Raw genomic sequence first — 22,952 nt, forward strand, 5'->3', positions numbered from 1 at the left:
TTAAAGTTGAAGTGATGCAGGAATTTACACTCCATCACTTCATTCTGTTCAGATATATATTTTTAAATTGCTTGTAGTTACAGCTGTAGTAGAATATCAATAATGCAATTTTTCCAAAGTCTACATCACATTTATTGCAATTACTGATGATGAAAAGGAACTTCTTGAAATAGATTTAATTTCATTAAAATGAATTTAACAACACGATTTTGCGTGAGATTTACTACCGAAATTTAAGCTTGGTTAGCAGAGTTCAGACCAGTATTTGGAAAGGCTATCTGTATCAGAATAAATGACACCAGTATCATTTGCTCAATTGCTTCTGCTTCCTCTGCAGTTTCTGTGAAAGTGTTGCATTTTGGCAGCCACCAGATGGAATGCAGAGAGCTGTCTTACTGAATGAATTTAACCTTCTACTCTGCCAAGACTGGTTAATACAAAAATAATATAACTAGCTATCTGTTTTCCCTCATCTAATCTGAGTGCATTAAAAACAGGTAGGAAACACTATGAAATTCAGAATATTGAATCTTAAACGTATATTAGGATATTTCTGTGTCCGACCTATCTTTAATATGCATACCTAAAATTCTAAATTACTATTGTTTGGAAAACCTAATTCAGGATAAATGTCTTAAGAGATGCATCGGACTACATCTACTGCCTATACCTAAATATCAGACATCAGCAGCAGCAGCATGTATATAAATTTCTAATAACGCTGCTTCCTAGCCTGAAGGAAAGTCGGAGCTGCAGCAGAAAGTGCGGAAATGATCGGGCTTGTGTCCGGACAGCCCCCTGGGACAGGGAGGTACAGCTGCAGAACTGACAACGCTTTGCTGAGCACTTGCTTGATATGTGTGGTATTAGTGTGTTTGTGTGTACGTGGGGAGGATAAGGAAAGAAAGGGGTTGGTTTAATAGCCCAAGTAGCTGGTTGGCTGCAGCTGTCTGGTGCTGAGAGAGAGGCAGAGGGTGGAACGGAAATGAAGTGTGCAGCATCTCTCTGTAGCAACTGTTGTTTGTGCTGGGATATGATGAATCAGTGATTGGCTTACGGACTGTCACTACTAACCTAATCATGAGGGGTTTGCGCCTGATTTAGCCAGCTTGTGAAGTATGATTCCTGCCCAGACCATTATTGTACAGGTAACGTAATGAGATGCTCTTTCCGTTGCTAAGCAAGTACTGTGTATTTGGTATGATGTTTGCTTAAAATTACAAGGAAAAACGGATTTTACTGCTTTCTAGTACAGCATCAGGCAATGCATTAATGTTGACATTAGGCATTGACAAGGGATAGCGTTTAATCAACAGATAACAGGATGGGATCGGTGTGTGTTTGGATCTAGGAGAGCTGCTGCAGCTACTTTGCAGGTGAATTACTAGCTGAGCACTTTTGTTCCCGTAGTTCTGTGAATGGTACGTGATGTGGCATATTCATGAGAAAATCGTTGCACTGCTGGCAAGAAATGGACACTCAAGAGTAATCATAAGTGAAACGCGTGTAATGCAGTGATGAAAACTGTTTGCAGAAGAAGATTATTATAATATTTTAGAAATTAAAATAATAACTGAAGTACCATGTTTCCTTTTGCCAGTGAAGTAAGATCTGCATAAATAACACAAGCACTGAACAGTACACAGCCAGGTTATGTTGCGGCAGGTTATCAAGCCTGTAGCGTCTATTTTTCCAGACCTGATGGCTCATTGAAAAGACAAAAACAATGCTCCTAACAGACTTTTAATTCTAAGTCCCGGCAAAATTAAAAGAAATAATAATGGCAGTACATAATTAAGGTAGATGTTTTCAATCAAAGGGAATAACATGTATTGCGAGTATTATGCACGCTCCAGATCGGGGTTGATGTAATATGTTTTCTGTAGTGCTCAGCAGAAGTAAGGACTGACAGTAGTATCTTCCACTGACAGAGATTACCAATTCCTCCAGTGCAGGGTGGAAACCTCTTTTGTTGTCTACTGCTGTCTTTAATTAGTAAGGTTAGGGCGCTGCAAATACAACCTTAGCTTGAATAGGATTTTGATTAGTAGGGACCATTTTACAGTCCCAAAAAATTCAGTCAGATGTTCAGCTATACTTCCATGCTTAAAAAATGATTGCCATTAATATAATGTCTCGTTTTGGTTAGATTTATTTGCGCTCTAATGTAGTTTGACATTATATTTCAAAGGAGTATACGAATTTTATGTTAATTTTACCTGCGTTCGGTTATTGACAAATGACATTTGAAAGAAAATGTATTAAGCTGGAAAAAAATATGCATCGATAAACATTGGAAATTATTACTGCAGGGTTATGTGGAATGTACAAATTGGCTACTGTTCAAGAGCCCGTGTACTTTAAATGAGGAGAGAAGATAGCTTTAAACCACTGCCCAACTCTCAGTGTCAATCATTGGATTGTCTTGGAGTCAGATTAGCAGTCGGGGTTTTATATATGACCTGATTAATGATTTCAAGTCACTTGGTTTGTATTTAGCAGAAGTTCTAAGAAACTGTTTAATGTATTTTAATAGTGGTGAAACCGTGTAATTGCCAGGAGTTAAGATTATAGACTGGAAGAATATCTACAGTATATTTGAGAAAGCTTGAATTTAAATCAATTGAGAAGATCTGGATAACTTTTCCTGTACATCTAACTTTTAATATTCTGCTTCTCTCTACCATCATCATTTAATGCCTTTCACAAAATACGCAGATGCTGAAAGTTTTATGCTAGAAAATGTGATGTGCATTTCTTTGCAATTCTTTTGGTGAGGGCTTTTTAAATGACAGTAATATTTCTATAAGAAAGTAGGAAATAAATACAGGCTCTATTTCTATAAGATTAATTTTAAGATTGATTTTATGTATTTGCAGTATTTTAATATTTTCTCTATTATTAACAGTACAAAACAAAATGTGTAGTAAGCTGCCAGATTTTCTTTTAACTGCAGTATTTTGTGAACCAATGGAAGTAATAGTTTCTTTCTCGTTGTCTGGAAAAAGCATACTGTCTCTGGCAAAGGACAGTTATAATTTCATTATGCAAAAGAAGCCCATACTAGCACATTCCCAAATATTCCACATTTGGTATGTTAGATTATAATACCTGGCTACCTATAAAAAGCATTATTTTGAATGGATTAAGTGATTTGTACTAATCACCATTTTTACTCTTTTAAGTGAATGTTATGTGTATTACTGTGTATACAACTTGCAACACTTGTTAAAATAAAAATTGCCATGTTTGCTTGTGACTTGGATTTCTGCTTGTTCTGAGCACAAGGTTTCTTTTTCTGTAGTTGTGCACTATATGCAAGCTAACATTGTAGTCACACTATGGAGTCACTCAAATTAAAACATCATTCCGCAGATTTATTCATTTCCATTCAATGGAAGCACTGTTTCCAACATTACTAAGATTTAGGTAGACCAGTTGGCAAGTTATCCAGTTTTGCCTATTCCATCTTTTTTGAAACAAGATGGAATTTTCTATCACTTCTGCTTCTTTCCCTTTCCTCAAACAAGATGGTGTTTTTAAAAAATCAGTTCCATCTCATCCCCTACCTATCTCTTCATTGCTGGGTATATAGTGTATAGATACTTTCAACCAATGTATAGACATTGTCCCTGTAGACACTCACTCATCTATCCATTGGGAGATGTACCTCAGCATGTTGGGAGATGGTCCCTGGCTGCTTTTCTTTCATCTCCACATGCTAAATTAGAAACAGATGACAAAGTTTCCTCAGTAGGTAACCTAGTGAAAATGTTTCCCTTGGCTAAATATTAACTTTGAGATTAATAGCAAAGAGTGCATCGTTTTAATGCTCTAGTTTATAAATACTTTCTCTGATCATGCAAGACTGAATACATCTAAATGTACTTCAGTGAACATTGGCGCATGATATTGTGCTGACCTTTTAACCTGCTCTGTTCAATCTAACCCTTTCCCATAGCTCTCTTTTTTATTTCATCCATATGCCTATCTATGAATTTCTTGAATGTCCCTAATATAAACATATATATATATCCCTGGAATCCTTCAATGTATTCTATGGAGTGGATAAGTAAGAATGAAAATTCTCCTGTTAAATGTAATTTAGCAGAATGACCTGATAGAAGCTGTATATTTTAGCAACAAATGGGTGGTTATCCTGTGTTATCTGGAATCTAGACTATATTTAACATTTTACCTGTTTTTTTCATTTTAAGGACATTGCTTTAGATTTGTAGTATCTGGTGTGATTAGCTGTTACATTGGACAACACTACTCAAAATGACTCAAAGCAAGATGACTTACAATCTTCAAGGTTAAGATCAAAGCAGGCTTTCTTGTAAGAAAACATTTCACTACTTCATAAAGCCTGACACTGACATTTTAATCTAGATGTTGCTAAATATACAGTAAACACAAAATAAAAATTTCTTGGAGGTAGGATGCTTGTCTATTGTTTGTGGAGCATCTCACTGGGATATGCATGGTTAAAACTTGAATGTAATGTGGTGATGAATTCTAGTGTTTCACACTGCTGTCCGTCAAAATAATTCAGAGAATTCTTCAGAATTATTCAAGTTCCGCAAAAATATTATGTGAGCAATCTCTAATAGGACCACACTCAACTAGATCCAGTGCATTGTCCTGAGTTGCTCCATGCCTTCATACAGAAGATGGGTAGGCAAGCCATGATTGAATGACAGGGCAAGCTTGAGGGGTTGTGGCCCATCTCTGTTTTCCTATGTTGTTCCTGTGTTCTTATTAACCCCACAGCCTTCAATCTCAATGTAGACAAACATACTCAGTTTTCTTCATCATTTCCATGCAGGCAAAGACAGCAAGAAATGAGAGGAAGAACATCTATATGAGAGGTGTGGGAGAGATGGAGAGTCATGATTTCATTGTCTGTTTGCAATACAGGAAACTGATTCCCAACCTCAGGAGCATGTGATCTAGCAGGTCGGCACACTGACAGTGCTTCATTGTGATCACTACATCCCCTTGGTTTTAATCCGGAGTAGATATCGTAATTACCATCTGAGCTGCTTACATCACCAGAAATGTGCTTATACTACAGCTTGCATGCAGCTTCCTTCTGCTTTACCTCTGCTGACTATCAGAGTGGTCTACCTGCTTCCCCTTCCCTTAAAGAGGAAGACACCGAGGAAGGGAAATGGGAGGAAGAGATATTGGAAGTAGGAGGACAAGAAGTGGATGAAGAAGACCTCAATTCATTGTGTGTCATTGCACCTAATATACTCCAGAGCATCTCAAAGATCAGCAAAATAAGAAGAGAGCAGGTTAATTTCCATGCCCTCTCCCTGCCAATAATGAATTATTTTATATTATTTATTCTGTTATTGTAATCAACTATTGGCTCTTGACCTGAGGAAGTGAGGGGAAATGAACACAACTCTATCCACTTCAATGGAGCACTGATCAAGAAAGTGCTTACATAAATTTGACATGTCCACAAGGATTCGCTATAGAAACTGGTTTGCTCTGAACTAAAGTAACCTGCAGAGAGTTGTAAACACTGCCAAGTCCATCACAGGTTCATCACATTCTTCCTCTAGTCCGTTTTGACAGCACATTGCTTCAAGAAGGCTGATAGAAACATCCAAGGATACCTGCCATCCTGCCGTACCCTTTTCACTTCACTGTCTTCTGGGAGATGATGCAGGAGCTTGAAATCCCAGACAACCAGACCCAAGAACAGCTTCTTCCTCACTGCTTTCAGACTTCTGAACCAATCGCCTCTTTCACACCCCTTTCCAGTAGTGGTGCTATTCTCCTATATGCTTAATTCTACTTCTTTTGGTGATTCTGTATTTGTCACCTCAGTCTGCACTGCAATTTACCATTTTGTTCTTGTATTTGTTGTTGTGTTTGTTATTATCATATATACTGTTTACTCTCAACTTCATATTGGCCAGGAATTTCGTTGCACCTTGGTGTATATGTTAATAAACTAAACTAATCTGAATCTGAAATGTTGATTCACCTTAAAAAGGATCCTAACCGTTTCCACTTGCCAGGTCAGTTTTAATTGATATTCTGTGCCATATGATTGTTAATTTGCTCTTCACTATCAAACTGCTCTCCTGTTAACTTAGCAGTTAAATAAACCTTGCAGAGTAGATAGTTCCAGTTTTAAATTACAACATGCACTGAATTAACTGACTTGAGCCTTGAAATACCTGGACAAACCTTATTATCCTTCAGTGTTTGCATAAGTGCTAGTCAGGGAGAGGTTTACCTTTTGTACTGATCAACTAACTCATAGATCCAGTCTAGTGCAGATTGTCTTCCACAAAATCAGATGCTGCGTAAATGCAAACGGCTGCTGCTCACTTGATGAACAATTGTTGGTGTATGATTTCTATTTTACTGGATTTTGAAAAATAACTTAGTTAACATGCTACACATCATTACCTTAATTTTATCTGTTGTCTAAAAAAATGCATAAAATTAGTTCCACATTGTCCTGTATAGGCTTTCTAAAGGCTTATTCTATAAAAGCTGGCAATTCCAGTTGCTGGACAAGCTTGAAACTCTCCTTAGAAGGAAGAAGTCTTTTAAAGAAGTAGTCACTTCAGTAGAGTTGAATGCTGTACACACTATAATTATCAAACATTATGCTATATGAAAGAAGCTAGGAAATCAGAGAGCCGCTCACTTAATGTCAATATGTCTGATCTTGACATATGAAAAAGGCATCCAAGGTGAAGTATGGCTTAGAAAAATACAAAGGGGCTATGCAGGCACACAAAGGTTGGAGCTGAAGGTAGAAACACAATGTAGCTTGAAGATATTCAGACGCCAAATCAAAGGGATTAGGATGTTGCATGCAAAAACTACAAACCACTATGAAGTTAACTAATTGAGAAGGATCCAATGTGAAAAATGTGGTGGCCACTTTATTAGGTACATCATCAATGCAAATATCTAATTGGCCAATCATGTAGCAGCAACTCAATGCATAAAAGCATGCAGACATGGTCAAGAGGTTAAGTTGTTGTTCAGACCAAACATCAGAATGGGGAAGAAATGTAATAGAAATGGTTTTGATCAGGACTATCAAGACTAGGACTGGTAGATTGGGTAACAGCTTCTTCCCCAGGCTGTGAGACAAATGAATACCTAGCCACTAACGAAGACTCATCACTAGGATAGAGGTGTTTACTGTTTACGTGTAATTCACACTTTACATCCATTTTGAATTATATTTTATTTATGTGCTGTGTGTGATGTATGTGTTGGGGTGAACCATGGTGTGGAGGAATGCTGGTTCACTTGGTTGTATATGTGTACTGTCAGATGACAAACTTGAACGTTGACAGTGGAATGTTTGTTGATGCCAGTTAGGGTGGTTTGAATATCTCAGAAACTGCTGCTAGAACATAGAAATCTACAGCACATTACAGGCCCTTTGGCCCACAATATTGTGCAGACCATGAAACCTACTCTAGAAACTGCCTAAAATTTCCCTAGCGCATAGCCCTCTATTTCTCTAACCTCCATGTACCTAACTAAGAGGCCCTTAAGAGACCCGATTTGATTTATGCACTTCCACCATCGCCACGGGCAGTGCATTCCATGCACCCACCACTCTTTATCTGAAAAGCTTACCCCTGACATCCCCTTGGTACCTATTTTGAAGCACCTTATAACTATACGTGCTCGTGTTAGCCATTTCAGCCCTGGGAAAAAGCCTCTGGCTATCTACATGATCAATGCCCCTCAGCATCTTGTACACCTCTATCAGGTCACCTCTCATCCTCCGTCACTCCAAGGAGAAAAGGCCAAGGTCATTCAATCTATTCTAACACTGGGCCTCCTGTATTTTTCACTCAAAACATTCTCCAGAATTTACAGAGAGGGGTGTGAAAAACACCCAGTCAGTGGCAGCTTCTGCCTTGTTAATGAGAGAGGGCTAGAGGATAGTGGACAGGCTAGTTCAAACTGACAGTAAATCAAGTCACTGCACCTTACGACGGTGTGCAGAAAAGCAGCTCTGAATGCACAACACATAGAAGCTTGAAGGGGATAAGCTACAGCAGCAGAAGACCATATAAATACACTCAGTGACCACTTTATTAGGTACAGGAGGTACCGAATAAAGTGGTCACTGAGTGTATGTTCATTGGCGGATGTGGTTAAAGAATTATTTAAGATAAAATGAATGAAAAATGCTACATTCTTTAAATAATTAATTCCTTTAACTTAGATACCCAAGTGTATAGAATCAAATTTCTTACTACACTAGCATGGAAGAATCACTGATCAAATCAAATCAGATTTATTATGATGACAGTCAATTGTACAACAGAGTAAAAACAGAAATATTTAGCATCTTGTCAAGGAAAATATTTCAGAGCAATCACCTTTCATCGGATGTAGACAAGGTTGAAGCTGAGAGTGTTTTAATGTGCAGAAGGGATGGAATAGAGAGAACACTGATAGTGTCAGTGATGCAAATGGCTTTGATGTTGGCCACGAGAGAAGATCGTGAAGGTTACTAGTGGCGGGTGATGTGTCTGAAGGAAATATGGGCTCTGACCAACAGAACACCACAGCAATTGGTACTGCAACCCTTGCTTCTCAATAAGCAAGTACTTAGACAGTAACTTCTCAAATGACTCAAAGATTGCTGGTAGTGAGTCAGGGAGTATTCTGGAGTTACGTGAAAATATCTGCTATTAATTCAAACTGGAACCAGTCTTCAGTTTTTATTGTAAACTGCAAGCAGTAAACTGAAGTTAAAAGCCCACAAGCTAAGAGATATGATTTGCAGAATGGTGACTGTGAGGCATTTGCACATGCAAGGATCAAATGTTAAGACAATGGGGTTATGTTAATTGGCTTTGCACCATTGTGACTTGAGTTCAAGCTGTCAGATCAGACTGATGTTGTCACTTAGCATATCAAACATGGTCACAGAGATAGGCAATCAATAGTTTGAGTACTCGGGATATTTGTGCACCTTGACAATATTAAATTTGAGGTGGCTGGCTTTCTGTCATCAGAAGTTTTTAGAATATCTGTGGCAATTACTTGCTTGCAAAATAGCTGTTTGAATCTTCAGAGACGTCTTATCAACTACAATGTGCTTCCACTTTAAGTAGGTACCTCAATGGAACCATTTGTCAACTCAAAGTATTGAAGTAAACAGTCATTGTACATATTGAAATTGTATTGAATCAGCTGTTAACTTTGACTTTTAAGGTATAAAAATGTGATGTATTTTGGGGTTTGTTAGCCTCTACCAAGTTGACTCCCCAATGATGGTCTACTTTTTGTGATGAAAAAAGACTTCTATATCACCAACTTCATTGACTCTCCAGTGACTTTGTTCACAATCTCAACATTTGGGACCTCGTCTGGGATACATTTGTGACCCACTGTGTGGCTAGCAACTTAAGTAGTTGAAGGTGGTGAGTATTTTTAACAGAGTTCACATGGTCAGTTCAATAACCACGGGATCACAAAGTATCAAAGAAAATGGCAGAGAGAGAGAGAGAGAGAGTGTGTGTGTAAAGACCAGCAAGCAGACAGTTTTTGGGTAGTTTGGTGAGGCAGGGCCACTAGTGACGGCTACTGACTGTTTAGGATGTAAGAGGGATATGTGTATAGTTGGGATACTGTCTAGTAGTATATTTGTTTGTGAGTGCATTTGTGTGTTTTAAGAATAAGTTTGAAACTTTTTGGTGTAACAGACTTTTACATGAAAGGGACTCTTATATTGAGTGAAAGGTTATAACTAAGCTTAGCTGTTCGGATGGCATCTTTTGAGGTCAGACAACGACATGTTGAGAACCCTGACGATCCCAGCAAGCCCTTGACCCTGATTGCTACCATTCACAGACTCCACCCCTGGGGAAATGCAGAGCAATTTGTATGAACTGCCTTCACTTAATGTTGCTTGTGGGAATTCAGAATTCTGATGCAAGCTCAAGGAAGTGATTGAAATTCCAGATGTATTCCAAAGATATGTATGTGTTGGGGAAAGCAAAATGCCTGAGGGATACGTGGGACAGGGTGTGTGGGATGGTAGATGGGTAACTACTGGTGATGCCAGTAAAGGGGAGAGATATCATTTCTTTAAAGGTGAAATGAAGCAGTGACTAGTGGAGGTGAGAGTAACTGGGGAATGTTAATGTCAGTAGTTCAGAGAACTGATGAGCCAGCCATGGTGTTATACAGAGTGTAAATATTGAGTATGCTGTATGAGGAGTGCATAGGACTGGATAGTCCAGAGAAGGATGATCTAGTCTTCCTGAAAATGCTGAAAGAAGCCCTAAGTTAAGCCCACCAAGAAGTTTTAGATATTGGATAGCAGTAGGATCAACCTATCCCAGAATAGTAGCATAGGCTGGGAGATAAAACGGAGGAGGGGGAAGATAAGTCATAAAGTAACTGTAATGGATGTAGCTGCTGTGAAGACACAGAAATTTGTTTTGTGTGCCAGCAGCCAGGGCCCCTAGCAAAGAACTGGCAGAATAGACGCAGAAGGAAAAAGGAGATGATTTGATCCAGCTGTGGCCTCTCAGACCATGGTTGGAGGCAGTGCTCTAAAAAGGGAGGAAGGTGTGAGAGTCACTCACCAAAACGGATAGAAATGACAATGCCTTTTCTGTCCAATTTGACCTCTGACCAGCTTAGAGAGCTGTTAAATATAGCATCCATGTTTGAGAAATGGCTGGCAGTAGTGGTCACCCACAGATGTACAGGAAAGGTTTATTAGAGGGCTGGGGTCAGCATTGTGATAGATTAGTGGACATGCACTCATCAGTGTCAGTAACTGACCTACCCTTCCCATGACTGGAGAAGGGATTTACATACCAGTGCTGGTCGTAAAACAACAAGGGCAGAGAGAAGTGAGCCTCAATATCTCAAATTGAAGGACTGTAGTATGCCCAAACAGTGAGGTACTGAAATGGAGATAGGTGCACTAAATAGGGCAGGTGCTAGCATAGATTCAGGAAAGGGAGAAATCACATGGACATGACAGGGACAACAAACAAGTATGATCCACAAGGCAGATACCATGGCCCACAGTGAGACAGCAGGAACAGTGTGGGAGTCATGTTAGAAAGTCCCAGGAGTAGGGCCCCAATGTAGACAAGAACTGTAGAAGCTGTGCAGTTGCCTGCAGAAGGAGCAACAATTAATGTAAAGACACACCAGAAAGGCAGAGTAAAGGGCAGAAAGGAAAAGAGTGTGCAGGCCATGGGGCAAAGATGTAGCAGAAGAACATGAGACAGAATTTGAAGAGAAAGAAACTAATTGGAGCCAATTTAGTTAGATTAAATGGAGATGTGAAGGACAACTACAACCAAGTAATGTGTTGAGGGAGAGAGCAATAAAAAACAGCAGCAACATATTGCAGATCTGAGAGAGGTGGAGGGAGGGAAGACGGTCCCACTTCAGTGAATGACCAAGACACATTAAGGGAGCTGCCTGAAAAGGCTCCCAGGTGGATAGGACCAGAATCAGAATCAGAATCAGGTTTTTCATCATTGGCATGTGTTGTGAAGTTTGTTAACTTAGCCCCAGCAGTACAATGATAATATAGAAAGAAAAATGTAAATCATTACAGTAAATACAGTGTATATATGTTTATTAGATTAAGAATAGTGCAAAAATCAAAGTAATATATATTTTTAAAAATGAGATAGTGTTCATGGGTTCAATGTCCATTTCGAAGTCGTATAGCAGAGGGGAAAGCTGGTCCTGAATCTCTAAGTGTGCCTTCAGGCTTCTGTATCTCCTTCCTAATGGTAACAATGAGGAGAGGGCATGTCTGGGGGGTGTGAGGGTCCTTTCTGAGGCACTGCTCCTTGAAGGTGTCTTGGATACTACAGAAGCTAGTACCCAAGTCGGAGCTGACTAATTTTACAACTTTCTGCAGCTTCTTTCAGTCCTGTGCAGTAGCCACTCCACCCCACTCTCCCCATACCAGATGGTGATACAGCCTGTCAGAGCACCCTCCACGGAGCATCTATAGAAGTTTAGAGTGTTTTAGGTGAGAAACTAAATCTCTTCAGACTCCTAATGAAATATAACCACTGTCTTACTTTCTTTTTATACCTGCATCAATATGTTGAGACCAGGTTAGATCATCAGAGATCTTGACACCCGGGACTTGAAACTGCTCCCTCACTCCACTTCTAATCCTTCTAAGAGAATTGATTTGTGTTCCCTCATCTTACCCTTACTGAAGTTCACATTAATCTCTTTTGTCTTACTGACATTGAGCGCAAGATTGTTGCTGCAGTGCCACTAAACTAGCTGCTATATCTTGCTCCTATATGTCCTCTCATCTCCATCTGAGATTCAACCAACAATGGTTGTGTCATCAGCAAATTTATAGTTAGTATTTGAGCTATACCTAGCTATACAGTCATGTGAGGGAGTAGAGCAGTGGGCTAAGCACACACCCCTGAGGCGCGCCAGTGTAGATTGTCAGCAAGGAGGAGATATTATCACCAATCCACACGGATTGTGGTCTTCCGGTTAGGAAGCTGAGGACCTAATTGCAGAGGGAGGTACGGAGGCTCAGGTTCTGTAACTTTTCTATCAGAACTGTGGGAATAATGGTGTTAAACGCTGAGCTATGGTAACAAACAGCATCCTGTATAGTCCAGGTGATCTGAGGCCATGTGAGGAGCCAGTGAGATTGCGTCTGCTGTAGACCTATTGTGGTGATGGGCACATTGCAGTGGGTCCAGGTCCTTGCTGAGCAGGAGTTCATTCTAGCTGTGACCAACAGCTGAAGGCATTTTGTCGCTATGGATGCGAGTGCTACTGGACAACTGTCATTAAGGCAGCTCACACAGGTGGTGCTTTGATAGATGACACCTGTGTCTGTGTGCAGACCCGGTGAGGCAGCCAGTGGAAACACTGGACCCTATGACTCACCTTAAACCACGTGACTCACCTTCTTGTTGCCCTCACAAGGGATCAGGTCTACCCATTAACAATGTCATTTTAGAGAAGCTGTGATGAACGGCAGCCTGCTGCTTCACAGCTGACCTGATACAAGTAGACCCACAGATGAAAGAGAACGGAAATACAAATGCAGAAGGCATGGAGAGAGTGTGTCAGCAAACTGTAATAAAGTGTTAAGGTAATGCAGCATCTGAACTTTGCAATGAAGGCTGGTTCTGGAAGGTAGATGATTAGTTGTATGGATTAGAATAGAAAGATGTTGGGGAAAATAGATGGCAAAGGATCTGAGTTACGACAGGGACATCAAGCTCTACAACCTTGATGGCAAGGCAGACTGGGAAAGAGAAGAAATTACACGCAGCATCTAAAGGCATTGACCTCCAGTGTGGAATGGGTGTGTAGACAAAGGAGCTGTTTTTCTCAGCTGGGTCAATGACTGCAAGGACAATCCAGGAGGAGGAGCTAATAGGGTGAGTTCCTTGCAGGCATTCAAATAGAGACCACTCCAACCCTCCCGTACCCTTCACTTTGGATCCTTTCTCCAACTACTAGAGGGTCTGAGAGACTTGTCAGATTATTCTGACAATCCTTTGTCATTGTGTGGAATGTGAGCAGTTGTCTGTGAGTCTGATACAGTTAGCTTGCTGATGGCCCCTGCCCACAGAGTAACTACTAGCCACTGCTGAGTTTTAGCTATCAGAGGATAAATGGACGAAGATGAGGATATGACGGGCCAGCGGGGAAGGAGGTAACAGGTACAAGAATGACAAAACTGCATTTTAAAGACTGTTTGACAGTGAGAGGACAAAAGTATCCAAGAAGAAGATGTGATCAAATCTCTGTAATGTTTTGTTGTCTTTTCTGTTTAATCTTATAGCTAGCCAGTTAGGGATGCTAATGTAAATGTAGATGCACGTAGAGACATAATAGATCAGTAATTGGAGAAAGGATCCAAAGTGAAGGGTATTTTTGCTGCCCTACTTAATTCGATCCTCCTTAACATTTGGCTTTCCTGGGACAGATTTCTGTCTGGGCCCAAGAGGAAGGTATATTAGGGAGTATTCAAGAGTTATATGAATTTAGTAGATATTACTTCAAATAGGAACCAGTCTTTAGTTTTTATTGTAAATTGCAAGCAGTAAACTGGTTAAAAGCCCACAGACTGAGATATGGTTTGCAAAATGATGACCATGCAATGTCTGCATATGCGTGAGCCAACCATTAAGACAATGGGGCTGTGTTAATTGGCTTGCTTAAAACAAAGCCATATGGGCTAAGTTATTTGCATCATTATGACTTGATTTCAAGCTGGCAGATCAGATGGATGTTAACACTTAGCCTATCAAACATGGTTACGGGTATGGATAATCAATAGTTTTTGTGTACTTAGAGACAGTATTGACAACTTTACTTTTGAGTGTGTGGCTTTCTGTTGTGAGAAGGTTTTAGAATATCTGTGCTAGTTATTTTCTCCAAACAAAGGTGTTTGAATGTTTAGAGGTGTCTTAGCAATTACAATGTGCTTCCACTATAAATATGTACTATATCTCAAAGAAATCATTTGTCAACCCAAATGTTGAAGTAAACAATGTCATTGTAACTATTGAAATTGTATTGAACTGCCTGTTGTTGACTTTGATCTTAAGGATATAATAATGTGGTGTACTTTTAGATTTGTGAGCCTCTACCAAGGGTGCTTCCGGAATGTTGTGATTAATGAAGACTTTTATATCTCCGGCTTTAGTGTCTGTCTGGTGACTTTGCTCACAGTCACAACAGTGAGATAGATCATCTTTAGCTGTGCAGTATTACTAATCAGTTGGTAGGATTGGTGATGAAACAGCACATGGAGTTGAATCCTGAAGGAAGTGATATGATGCATTCTGGTAAGACACAGGACTAGGCTGGGTACAATGAGTGCTGGGATTCTAGGGACTACTGAGAAACAAAGGGATCTTGGTGTACATGTCCAATGGTCTCTGAAGGTTGCAATATGTGGGTGGTATGATTAAAATGTCATACACAATTCTTAACTTTATTAGCTGAGGCAATGAATATAAGAACAAAAAGTTAGGTACAACTTGATGAAACATTGGATAGGCCATGGCTGGATACTATACACAGTTCTGGTAGGCAAAATGTAGGAAGGAAGTGATTGGAGAAAGTGTAGATGAGATTCACCAGGATGTTGCCTGGAATTATTTGTTCCAGTTATGCAGAGAGGCTGTTTTTTTTTGGAGCAGAGAAGGCCAAGCGGTTACCTAATGAAGGTTACCTCCCACTGTGTGAGATCTCTGCTCATTCTCCTATGTTCCAGGGAATAAAGTCCTAACCTATTCAACTTTTCCCTGTAAGTCAGGTTCTCAAATCCCAGAAACATCCTCGTGAATTTTCTCTGCACTCTTTCAAGCTTACTGGTATCTTTCCTGTAGGTACAGTAGATGACCAGAACTGCACACAATACTCCAAGTTTGGCCTCACCTATATCTTGTATATCTTCAACACAGCATCCTAATTCCTGTACTCAATGGTCTGATTTATGAAGGCCAATATGCCACAAGCTGTGTAGACACTACTTATCTACATAAGGCGAAGATCTACAAGGATATTGCTGGGATGAGAATCTGAGTTATAGGGAAAGGCTGAAAAGGTTTAGGGCATCATTGCTGGAGCGTGAGAATAAGAGCAGATCTGAAATTGGGTGAGACTGGAACTACAGGTCATAGTTTTCGGATAAAAAGTGAAACATTTAAGGGGAATGTAAGGGAACATTTCTTTATTCACAGTGCGGTGCAGGTGTAGAATGAGCTGTCAGCACAGGTGGTGGATGCACGCTCATAGAGTCATAGAAAAGTACAACACAGCAACAGGCCCTTCAGCCCATCTAGTCCATGCCAAGTCATTTAAACTGCCTACTTCCATCAACCTACACCCGGACCATAGCCCTTCACATCCTTACCATCCATATACTGTACCTATCCAAACTTCTGTCAAACATTGGACTTGAGCTCTCATGCGTCACCTGTGCTGGCAGCTCATTCCGCACTCTCACGACTCTCTGAGTGAAGAAGTTTCCTCTCATGTTCCCCTTAAACTTTTCACCTTTCAACCTTAACCCATGACTTTTAGTTGTAATCCCACCCAACCTCAATTGCAACATTTCAGAGATGTTTAGATAGGTATGTGGATGTGAGGTTATGGAGAGTAATGATGCAGGTAGATGGGACTAGGCAGAAAAATAGGTTGGCATGAACTGGATGGGCCAAAGGGCCTTGTTCTGTTCTGTAGTGCTCTATTACTCTATTGACTTGACAAATCAGGCAGCATCTGTGGGGTGGGGTGGGGGGCATAGTTGAAGTTTTGATTTGAAATCCTGCCTGTCTGACTTTTTAACCTGGAATATTGATTCTGTTCCCTCCTCACTCATCCTGTCTGAACTGCTTTATTTTGATTTATTTATAGAGCACTTTCTACGCAATGTAGTTCAAAGTGCTTTACAGTGGGATAAAGTGCAAACACAAAATAAAAGGCAACATGATGTTACTTATTGCAAATTTTTGAGCTGGACTTTAGAAGTGTCAACTGAGTTCATCCCTTATAGTTTTAGGTTTTGAATTCCACAGTTTAGGAGTGTGGTACAAAAAAGCTGACCTGCCAATCATCTTTTGAGGTAGATTGTTTAAATTTGAGTGACCTGAGAGCTCGAGGAAGATTATAAAACGGAAGCGATTCTGTGATGTACTGTGGTCCTAGACCATTAGAAGCTTTCAAAACAAGTAGGAGAACCTTAACATCAGTCCAATAAGATACAGGAAGCCAATGCAGGATAACTAGTTTGGAAGTGATAAGCTCCCTCATCCTGTTTTCAGTTAAAAGTCTAATAGATTTTGTTTGTCAATAGATTGCTTAGGAAGGCTAGTAAAATGTGCTCTGTAGTACTCTAGTCTAATCTATATTAAGGCATGAATTAGTTTTTCAGAATCATTACCTAACATTACCTGGTCATTTTCTTTATGAGGGATTTAAAAGTCAAATCTGAATCAAGGATAACACCAGGTTTGTTATTCTGATATTACAAGTTCTACAGTTTATATATTTTTTTTTCTCCTTTGGCTTTGGAACTAACCAAAAGAATTTCAGTTTTATCTTCATTTAGTTTGAGGAAAATATTGCTCATTTATCTGTGTGTTGCATTCTTAGCAAAAATCAGAGAAGAAGGGTGCTATCATCATCAGGCTTAACTGAGATATGCAATTGTGTGTCATCTGTATAAGTGTGGAAATCAAGTTTGTGCTCTCTATTGATGTCTCCTAAGCGGAACATGTATAAGGAGAAGAGTAGGAGACCAAGATCTGAGGAAAGCCAAAAGGTACACTGTATCTCTTAGAAAGTTGGTCTTTAAGGCAGATCAATTTGTGTCCTTTCTTGTTTGTCACTTAGATCTTCAGCCTGTTGACTTGAGTAATAAATAGTGCAAATGCAGAAGAAGTTAATTATGACAGATGCTGTTTGAAGAGTAAAATTCATTAGTAGGTCATGTGGCAAAGTTCCAGTTGAAATTTTATTGTTTTGGTTTCTTTATCCTGCTGGGTTCAAGGATACTAGCTTACTACTCTAATTCCTCTTTCAATCTTATTAAATTAGCACAGTACACTGTACAGTTATAAGTAAACTTGCCTCATGCTGAGTTCATGAGGAAGAACACATCTTTACAGCAAATTGGGCCTAGGGCTGAATTAGAAATTCCTGGCATGAATTCTAGGCTGAGATGATTGACTTCCAACACCACAGCAATTTTCTTTGAGCTATTTTTAAGTATTATTTTGCTTGTACAAATGCTACTTCAACAATAAAATAGCCTTTTCATTATGGAAAATGTCCACACTTGCAGTGCTCCAGCATAGGTGTATAAGATGATGAGAGGCATTGATCGTGTGGGTAGTCAGAGGCTTTCTCCCAGGGCTGAAATGGTTGCCGCAAGAGGGTACATTTTTAAAGTGCTGGGGAGTAGGTACAGAGGAGAAGTCAGGGGTAAATTTTTTAATCAGAGAATGGTGAGTGCGTGGTATGGGCTGTCAGCAACGGTGGTGGAGGCGGATACAATAGGGTCTTTTAAGAGACTTTTGGATAGGTACATGGAGCTTAGAAAAATAGAGGGCTATGGGTAACCGTAGTAATTTCTAATGTAGAGACATGTTCGGCTCAACTTTGTGGGCCAAAGGGCCTGTATTGTGCTGTAGGTTTTCTATGTTTCTATGCCCTTTCTGTGATTACTGATGATCAATAGATATGAACTTGTATTTGTCAGCTGATAATGCAGCAGTGTACAAAAATTCTTCAACTTATTTTCATTGTTTAATCTTGAGTATGATGTTCAAACCTTACAGTAATACAGGAAGCTATCTTGCATTAAATCACCTCTGTAAGCAAGTTTTACTGAGGATATTGTGCCCAGTAGGTATTGAGATTGCTTTTGAAGTCCTGAGTAGTGTCAGTGGGAGAGCAGCATTTCATGCAGGGGAGATTATTTAAATTGCTGATGATATTTAGAAGGATGTGTTTGCTTATTATTAAGTGGATTCAAAGAGGCACAAAAGGTCTTTCCAGCTGTGGAAAGACCACTGCCTAGAAGTTCATCGCCAGTCAGTACCACTACATTTACATCATCCAAACATCCCACTTTTAAACATTAGTTTCCATTGATTTCAGTCACTGCTATATAATACATCTACTGTAGTTCTCTCACTTGGGGCAAATTGTGACAAGACTTAAGAACCATGGAATTTTTCGCAGGTTTTCTGTGTTTAGGATGTGGACATTTTAGTCTTATACTTTTTTATGTTCTGTGTTTTTTGCCTGATCTTTCCTTTTTTTGTCCATGGAGGGGGATTGTGGGGGGATCAATGTGCCTGTCCTGTTTTCTTAATTTTTTTGTGTGGGAGGAGGGATTTTGGGGGTTGATGATGGTGCTGCCTTTCTTTTCTTTCTTGGTTTCATGGTTACGTGGAGATGAAGAAATTCAGAGTTGTATACCTTGATAATGAACCTTGAAAATAAGCCAGTCCAACACTGCCATATAACAAGTGAAAGGTCCAATTGTGACACAGTTATGCTTACTGCTTCATCATGCTTACATACAAGCGATAGATCTTTGATTACTTTACAATTTGCAACTTGGCAAATGTGGTGTATTTATATTTTCCCAGTGATGTCTATATTGATCATTACTAACACAAATATGGTTGATTGTGATACCTAGGATGGTGAACTACGTGTGCCTGTCTGGACTCGCCCCCTGCTGACTGCTCAGTTCCTAGCTAATTCTGCATGCTTGAATGTGGACATCTTTCATTTCTTGAAACACGCTGTAAAATAGATCAGGTTACTTGGATTCTCATAGGTCTGTGCTCCATCAGTGATTAATAGATATGAAGACAAAATTGAAGCTATGTGTGGTGAACTACGTGTGCCTGTCTGGACACGCCCCCTGCTGACTGCTCCTGTGGCTCCTCCCACAGACCCCTGTATAAAGGCGATCAAGGCCTGAGCCCGGCCTCTCAGTCTCCAGGATGTAGTATGGTGGTCACTCACTGTTTGTTCCTTCTTCCAGTCAATTAAAGCTGATATCTCGCCTTTACGTCTCAGAGTGAGTTATTGATGGAGCATCACCTAGATTACAGATGCTGAAAACATAAATGAAAAGAAAAATTGCTGGAAATACTCAGTGGCATCAGTAGTGAAAGAAACGGAGTTAACACTTTAGTTTGATTACATTTTCTCGATATCAGGTACAGTTATGAGCATGTTTTAAGTTGTGCAGAGATGGGTGGGTGGCAGAAGGTTGTGGAGAGAATAAAGGGAAACGTGACAAGATGGATCTCAAGTAACACAGCGATGTTGGGAGAAGGTTGCTTAAGTGCACGTGGTTAATACAATCATCAATGATTGCTAGGACAATCATCAATGTCCCTTGAACTTTAGGAGAAGTTTTGATGTAGTTATTGTCAACTGCTGAGATCGGAGGGAAATTCATTTCTGATTAATTCTGTACATGTGAGTGGTATGTAGGCATGAATTTAAAGCTCGTCTGTAATTGCTTTTAGGAAGGTGATGATGAGCCACTTTTTGAACTGTTGTAGTCCTTGTCGTGAAGTTGTTCCATGGTCCTGTTTGGGGAGGGATATCCAGGACTTTGACACAACAATGATGCAAGAAGAATCAGAAATTTCCAAGCCAGTGTGAAGTGCACTTGGAAGAGTACTGAGAGGTTATAGCATTCCTGTTTGACTTTTGTCCTTGACAGGGATGTTGGAAGGATCAGGTTAGAGACACGATGTCAAAGAAGTAATGTATAGTAACTACGGGACTAAATGCATTGAATGATCAATGGAGCTGCCAATTGATTGTCTGACCTTTTCCTGAATAGTGCAAAACACCTTGTGTGTTATTGGAACTGCACTCATCTGGTATGCTCCTGACTTGTGCGTCCTGTGTGGTGGAAAGGCTTTGGGGTGATGTGCTGAAAGTTCACTGCAGAATGCCTGGCCTCTGACTTGCTTGTGTATGGCCAGTCTGTTCCCTTCTCTGGTGATTTCCCCCCTCCTCATGTTTGTTGACTTTGGGGGACACTGCAAGGTAATGATAGGGAATATCTTTTTCAGAGATGAAAATTGACCTGCACGTGGATGGTGTGAACATTTCTTGCCAATTATTTCAGTATACCTGAATCTTTTCCAGGTTTTATTACATGCAGAGATAAGCTGCCTAATTAACTGAGAAGTTCCTAATGGATTTATATAGGGTACAGTTATCAGTAAACTTACCTCATTCTGACTTCATGAGGAAGGACATGTCTTTAAAGCGAATCGGGCCTAGACTGCATTAGAAATTCCTGACATGTATTCTGGGGCTGAGATGATTGATTTCTAACACCACAGCAATTTTCTTTGTGCTAGTTGTGGCTTAGTGCAATGGATATTTATCCAAATGGCTTGGTGTGAAGGGCAGTCACTGTCTGTTCATTTTGGAACTCAATTTTTCTGTTCATATTTGGACCAAAGATGTAATAGTGTCTGCATCCGGATAGTCTTGGCAGAATGCTGAGGGGGCATCATTGAAAAGGTTAACTCTAAGTTCTGCTTGGTAACCATGTTGATGATTCAGAAAAGGCAGTCAGATCAGTAATTGGTAGGTCTGGATTTGTCCCGATTTCTATTTTAGTTTATTTATTTATGATACAGCACAGTAACAGGCCCTCCTGGCCCAATGAACCCATGCTGCCCAATTACACTCATATGACCAATTAATCTACTGAGCGGTACCTCTTTGGAATGTGGGGCAAACAGGAGCATCCGGAGGAAATCCGCGCTGTCACAGGGAGAATGTGCAATGTTCCTTACAGACAGCACCGGAATTGAACCAAGGTCGCTGATGCTGAAATAGCATCATGCTCACTGCAATGTTACCGTGCTGTGAGGTGTTTTAACAGCTATCATTGGCCAGAGAGCTTGTTCCTGTACTCTTATGTTTGTAACATAGCTTAGGTGATGTGCATTAACCCTGATGGAAAATCAGTTTATCGAATGTAGATATCTATCAATGTAGAGGACTGATGAATAGACACCATTATCACCGTTCATTTGTAATCATTATATAGCCACCAAGGAAGCATTCACTCAGTCTTATTACATCCAAAATGGAATGTTGAATTAGAACTGGTAATACCTGGCCGAGTTTTTCTTATTTTCTTTATATGGGCTGGTCTGCTGAGCATGGTCCACAGCCTTGCTGTTTACAAAAACATAATGCAAACAAAAAGTTTATTGTGCTAATAATTAATCCCATTAACCCATTTGGACATCTATCAAAGGTATTGCCTTGTATTATACCCATATCTCCTTTACTTCCTCTTTTATTCTAAGTTAATTTGTTTATTTTTTCCCCACTTTTGATGAGAGTCCCAGACCTGCACATAACTCTTTTTCCTCTTTCTACGGGTGTTCTGAAATGAATGTTCCTTGCTTTTTCTGTTTCAATTTCAGGTTTCCATCATCTGCAGTTTTTGATTTTCTATTCTGTTGAATCATTGAGTTATACAGTAGTGTTCGAAAGTCTTAAGCATGTGTATATAATTATAGTACTGTATATTGGTTAAAATAGGAAGGTGGCAAGGGAACAGAAATAAGTCTACTTAGCTTTGTAATAGCTCAGTATTGTTAAGTGTTATTTGGCAACTGGACATATGTAATATACAGTACTGAACAAAAGTCTTAGGCACTCTAGTTATGTGCCTAAGACTTTTGCACAATATTGTAAATTAAAATGAGTTCATTTTTTAAATTCATAACTGAGATAATGGACAAAAATGGAACTTAACTTTTTCAAAACAGTAAAGGAACTTAAAGGAGTGAGGTATGAAATCTTTGAACTGAGTATAGTTGTAAATCAAAATACATAAATTGTGATGTATGAAGTTTGCTAAAATAATTTTGCATATATTTTCAACAAGATCATTCAGCCAGCTTTAAGCAGGTTCAAACTTACATCAAAATAACAATAGAGCGGAAATTTGGTTGATCACAAGGAAGGACCGTGCTGCTTAGTTAGAAGTGGTGGATTCCCAAGTTGGTAACTGAACAATATTTTGATTCCAAATACCTCCTCTTCTTGGGTTTGGGTATAATAAAGGCCAACTTGCTCACTGTTTAGGATAAAACAGAAGGAGAGCTGGCAAATGGTGGAGAAATGTCAACACTTTAAGAATATGGAAAGCCACGAGATGATACTTTATAGGGAAAAAGTAAAGGGATGGTAGTATGGACTCATAGAAAAGACAAGAACTGATGTGGATGAACAAAAACTTTGCTGCTGAAGTATATAATTCCATTAATGCATGAGTACAGCCAGATTAAGTAAGTATTTTGAGGAGAATAAAGAGATGTTGTTTACTTCATACAAAACATTGGCTTGAACATTTAAATTAATGGTGTGTGCAGTTT

General features: G+C 39.6%; 1 protein-coding gene across 2 annotated transcripts in view; it reads left to right on the top strand.

Annotated features, from left to right (window-relative positions):
* Positions 1-981: 981 nt before the first annotated feature.
* Positions 982-22,952, top strand: part of LOC132395570 (E3 ubiquitin-protein ligase HECW1-like) — a 437,822-nt gene continuing 415,851 nt past the window's right edge. For both annotated transcript variants that reach the window (XM_059972368.1, XM_059972369.1), the window contains exon 1: positions 982-1,148. In XM_059972368.1, coding sequence (XP_059828351.1) covers positions 1,119-1,148 — 30 coding nt within the window. In that variant the 5' untranslated portion in view covers positions 982-1,118. The remainder of the gene's footprint in view (positions 1,149-22,952) is intronic.

This window comes from Hypanus sabinus, chromosome 6 (assembly GCF_030144855.1).
Source record: "Hypanus sabinus isolate sHypSab1 chromosome 6, sHypSab1.hap1, whole genome shotgun sequence".
Taxonomy (NCBI): Eukaryota; Metazoa; Chordata; class Chondrichthyes; order Myliobatiformes; family Dasyatidae; genus Hypanus; species Hypanus sabinus.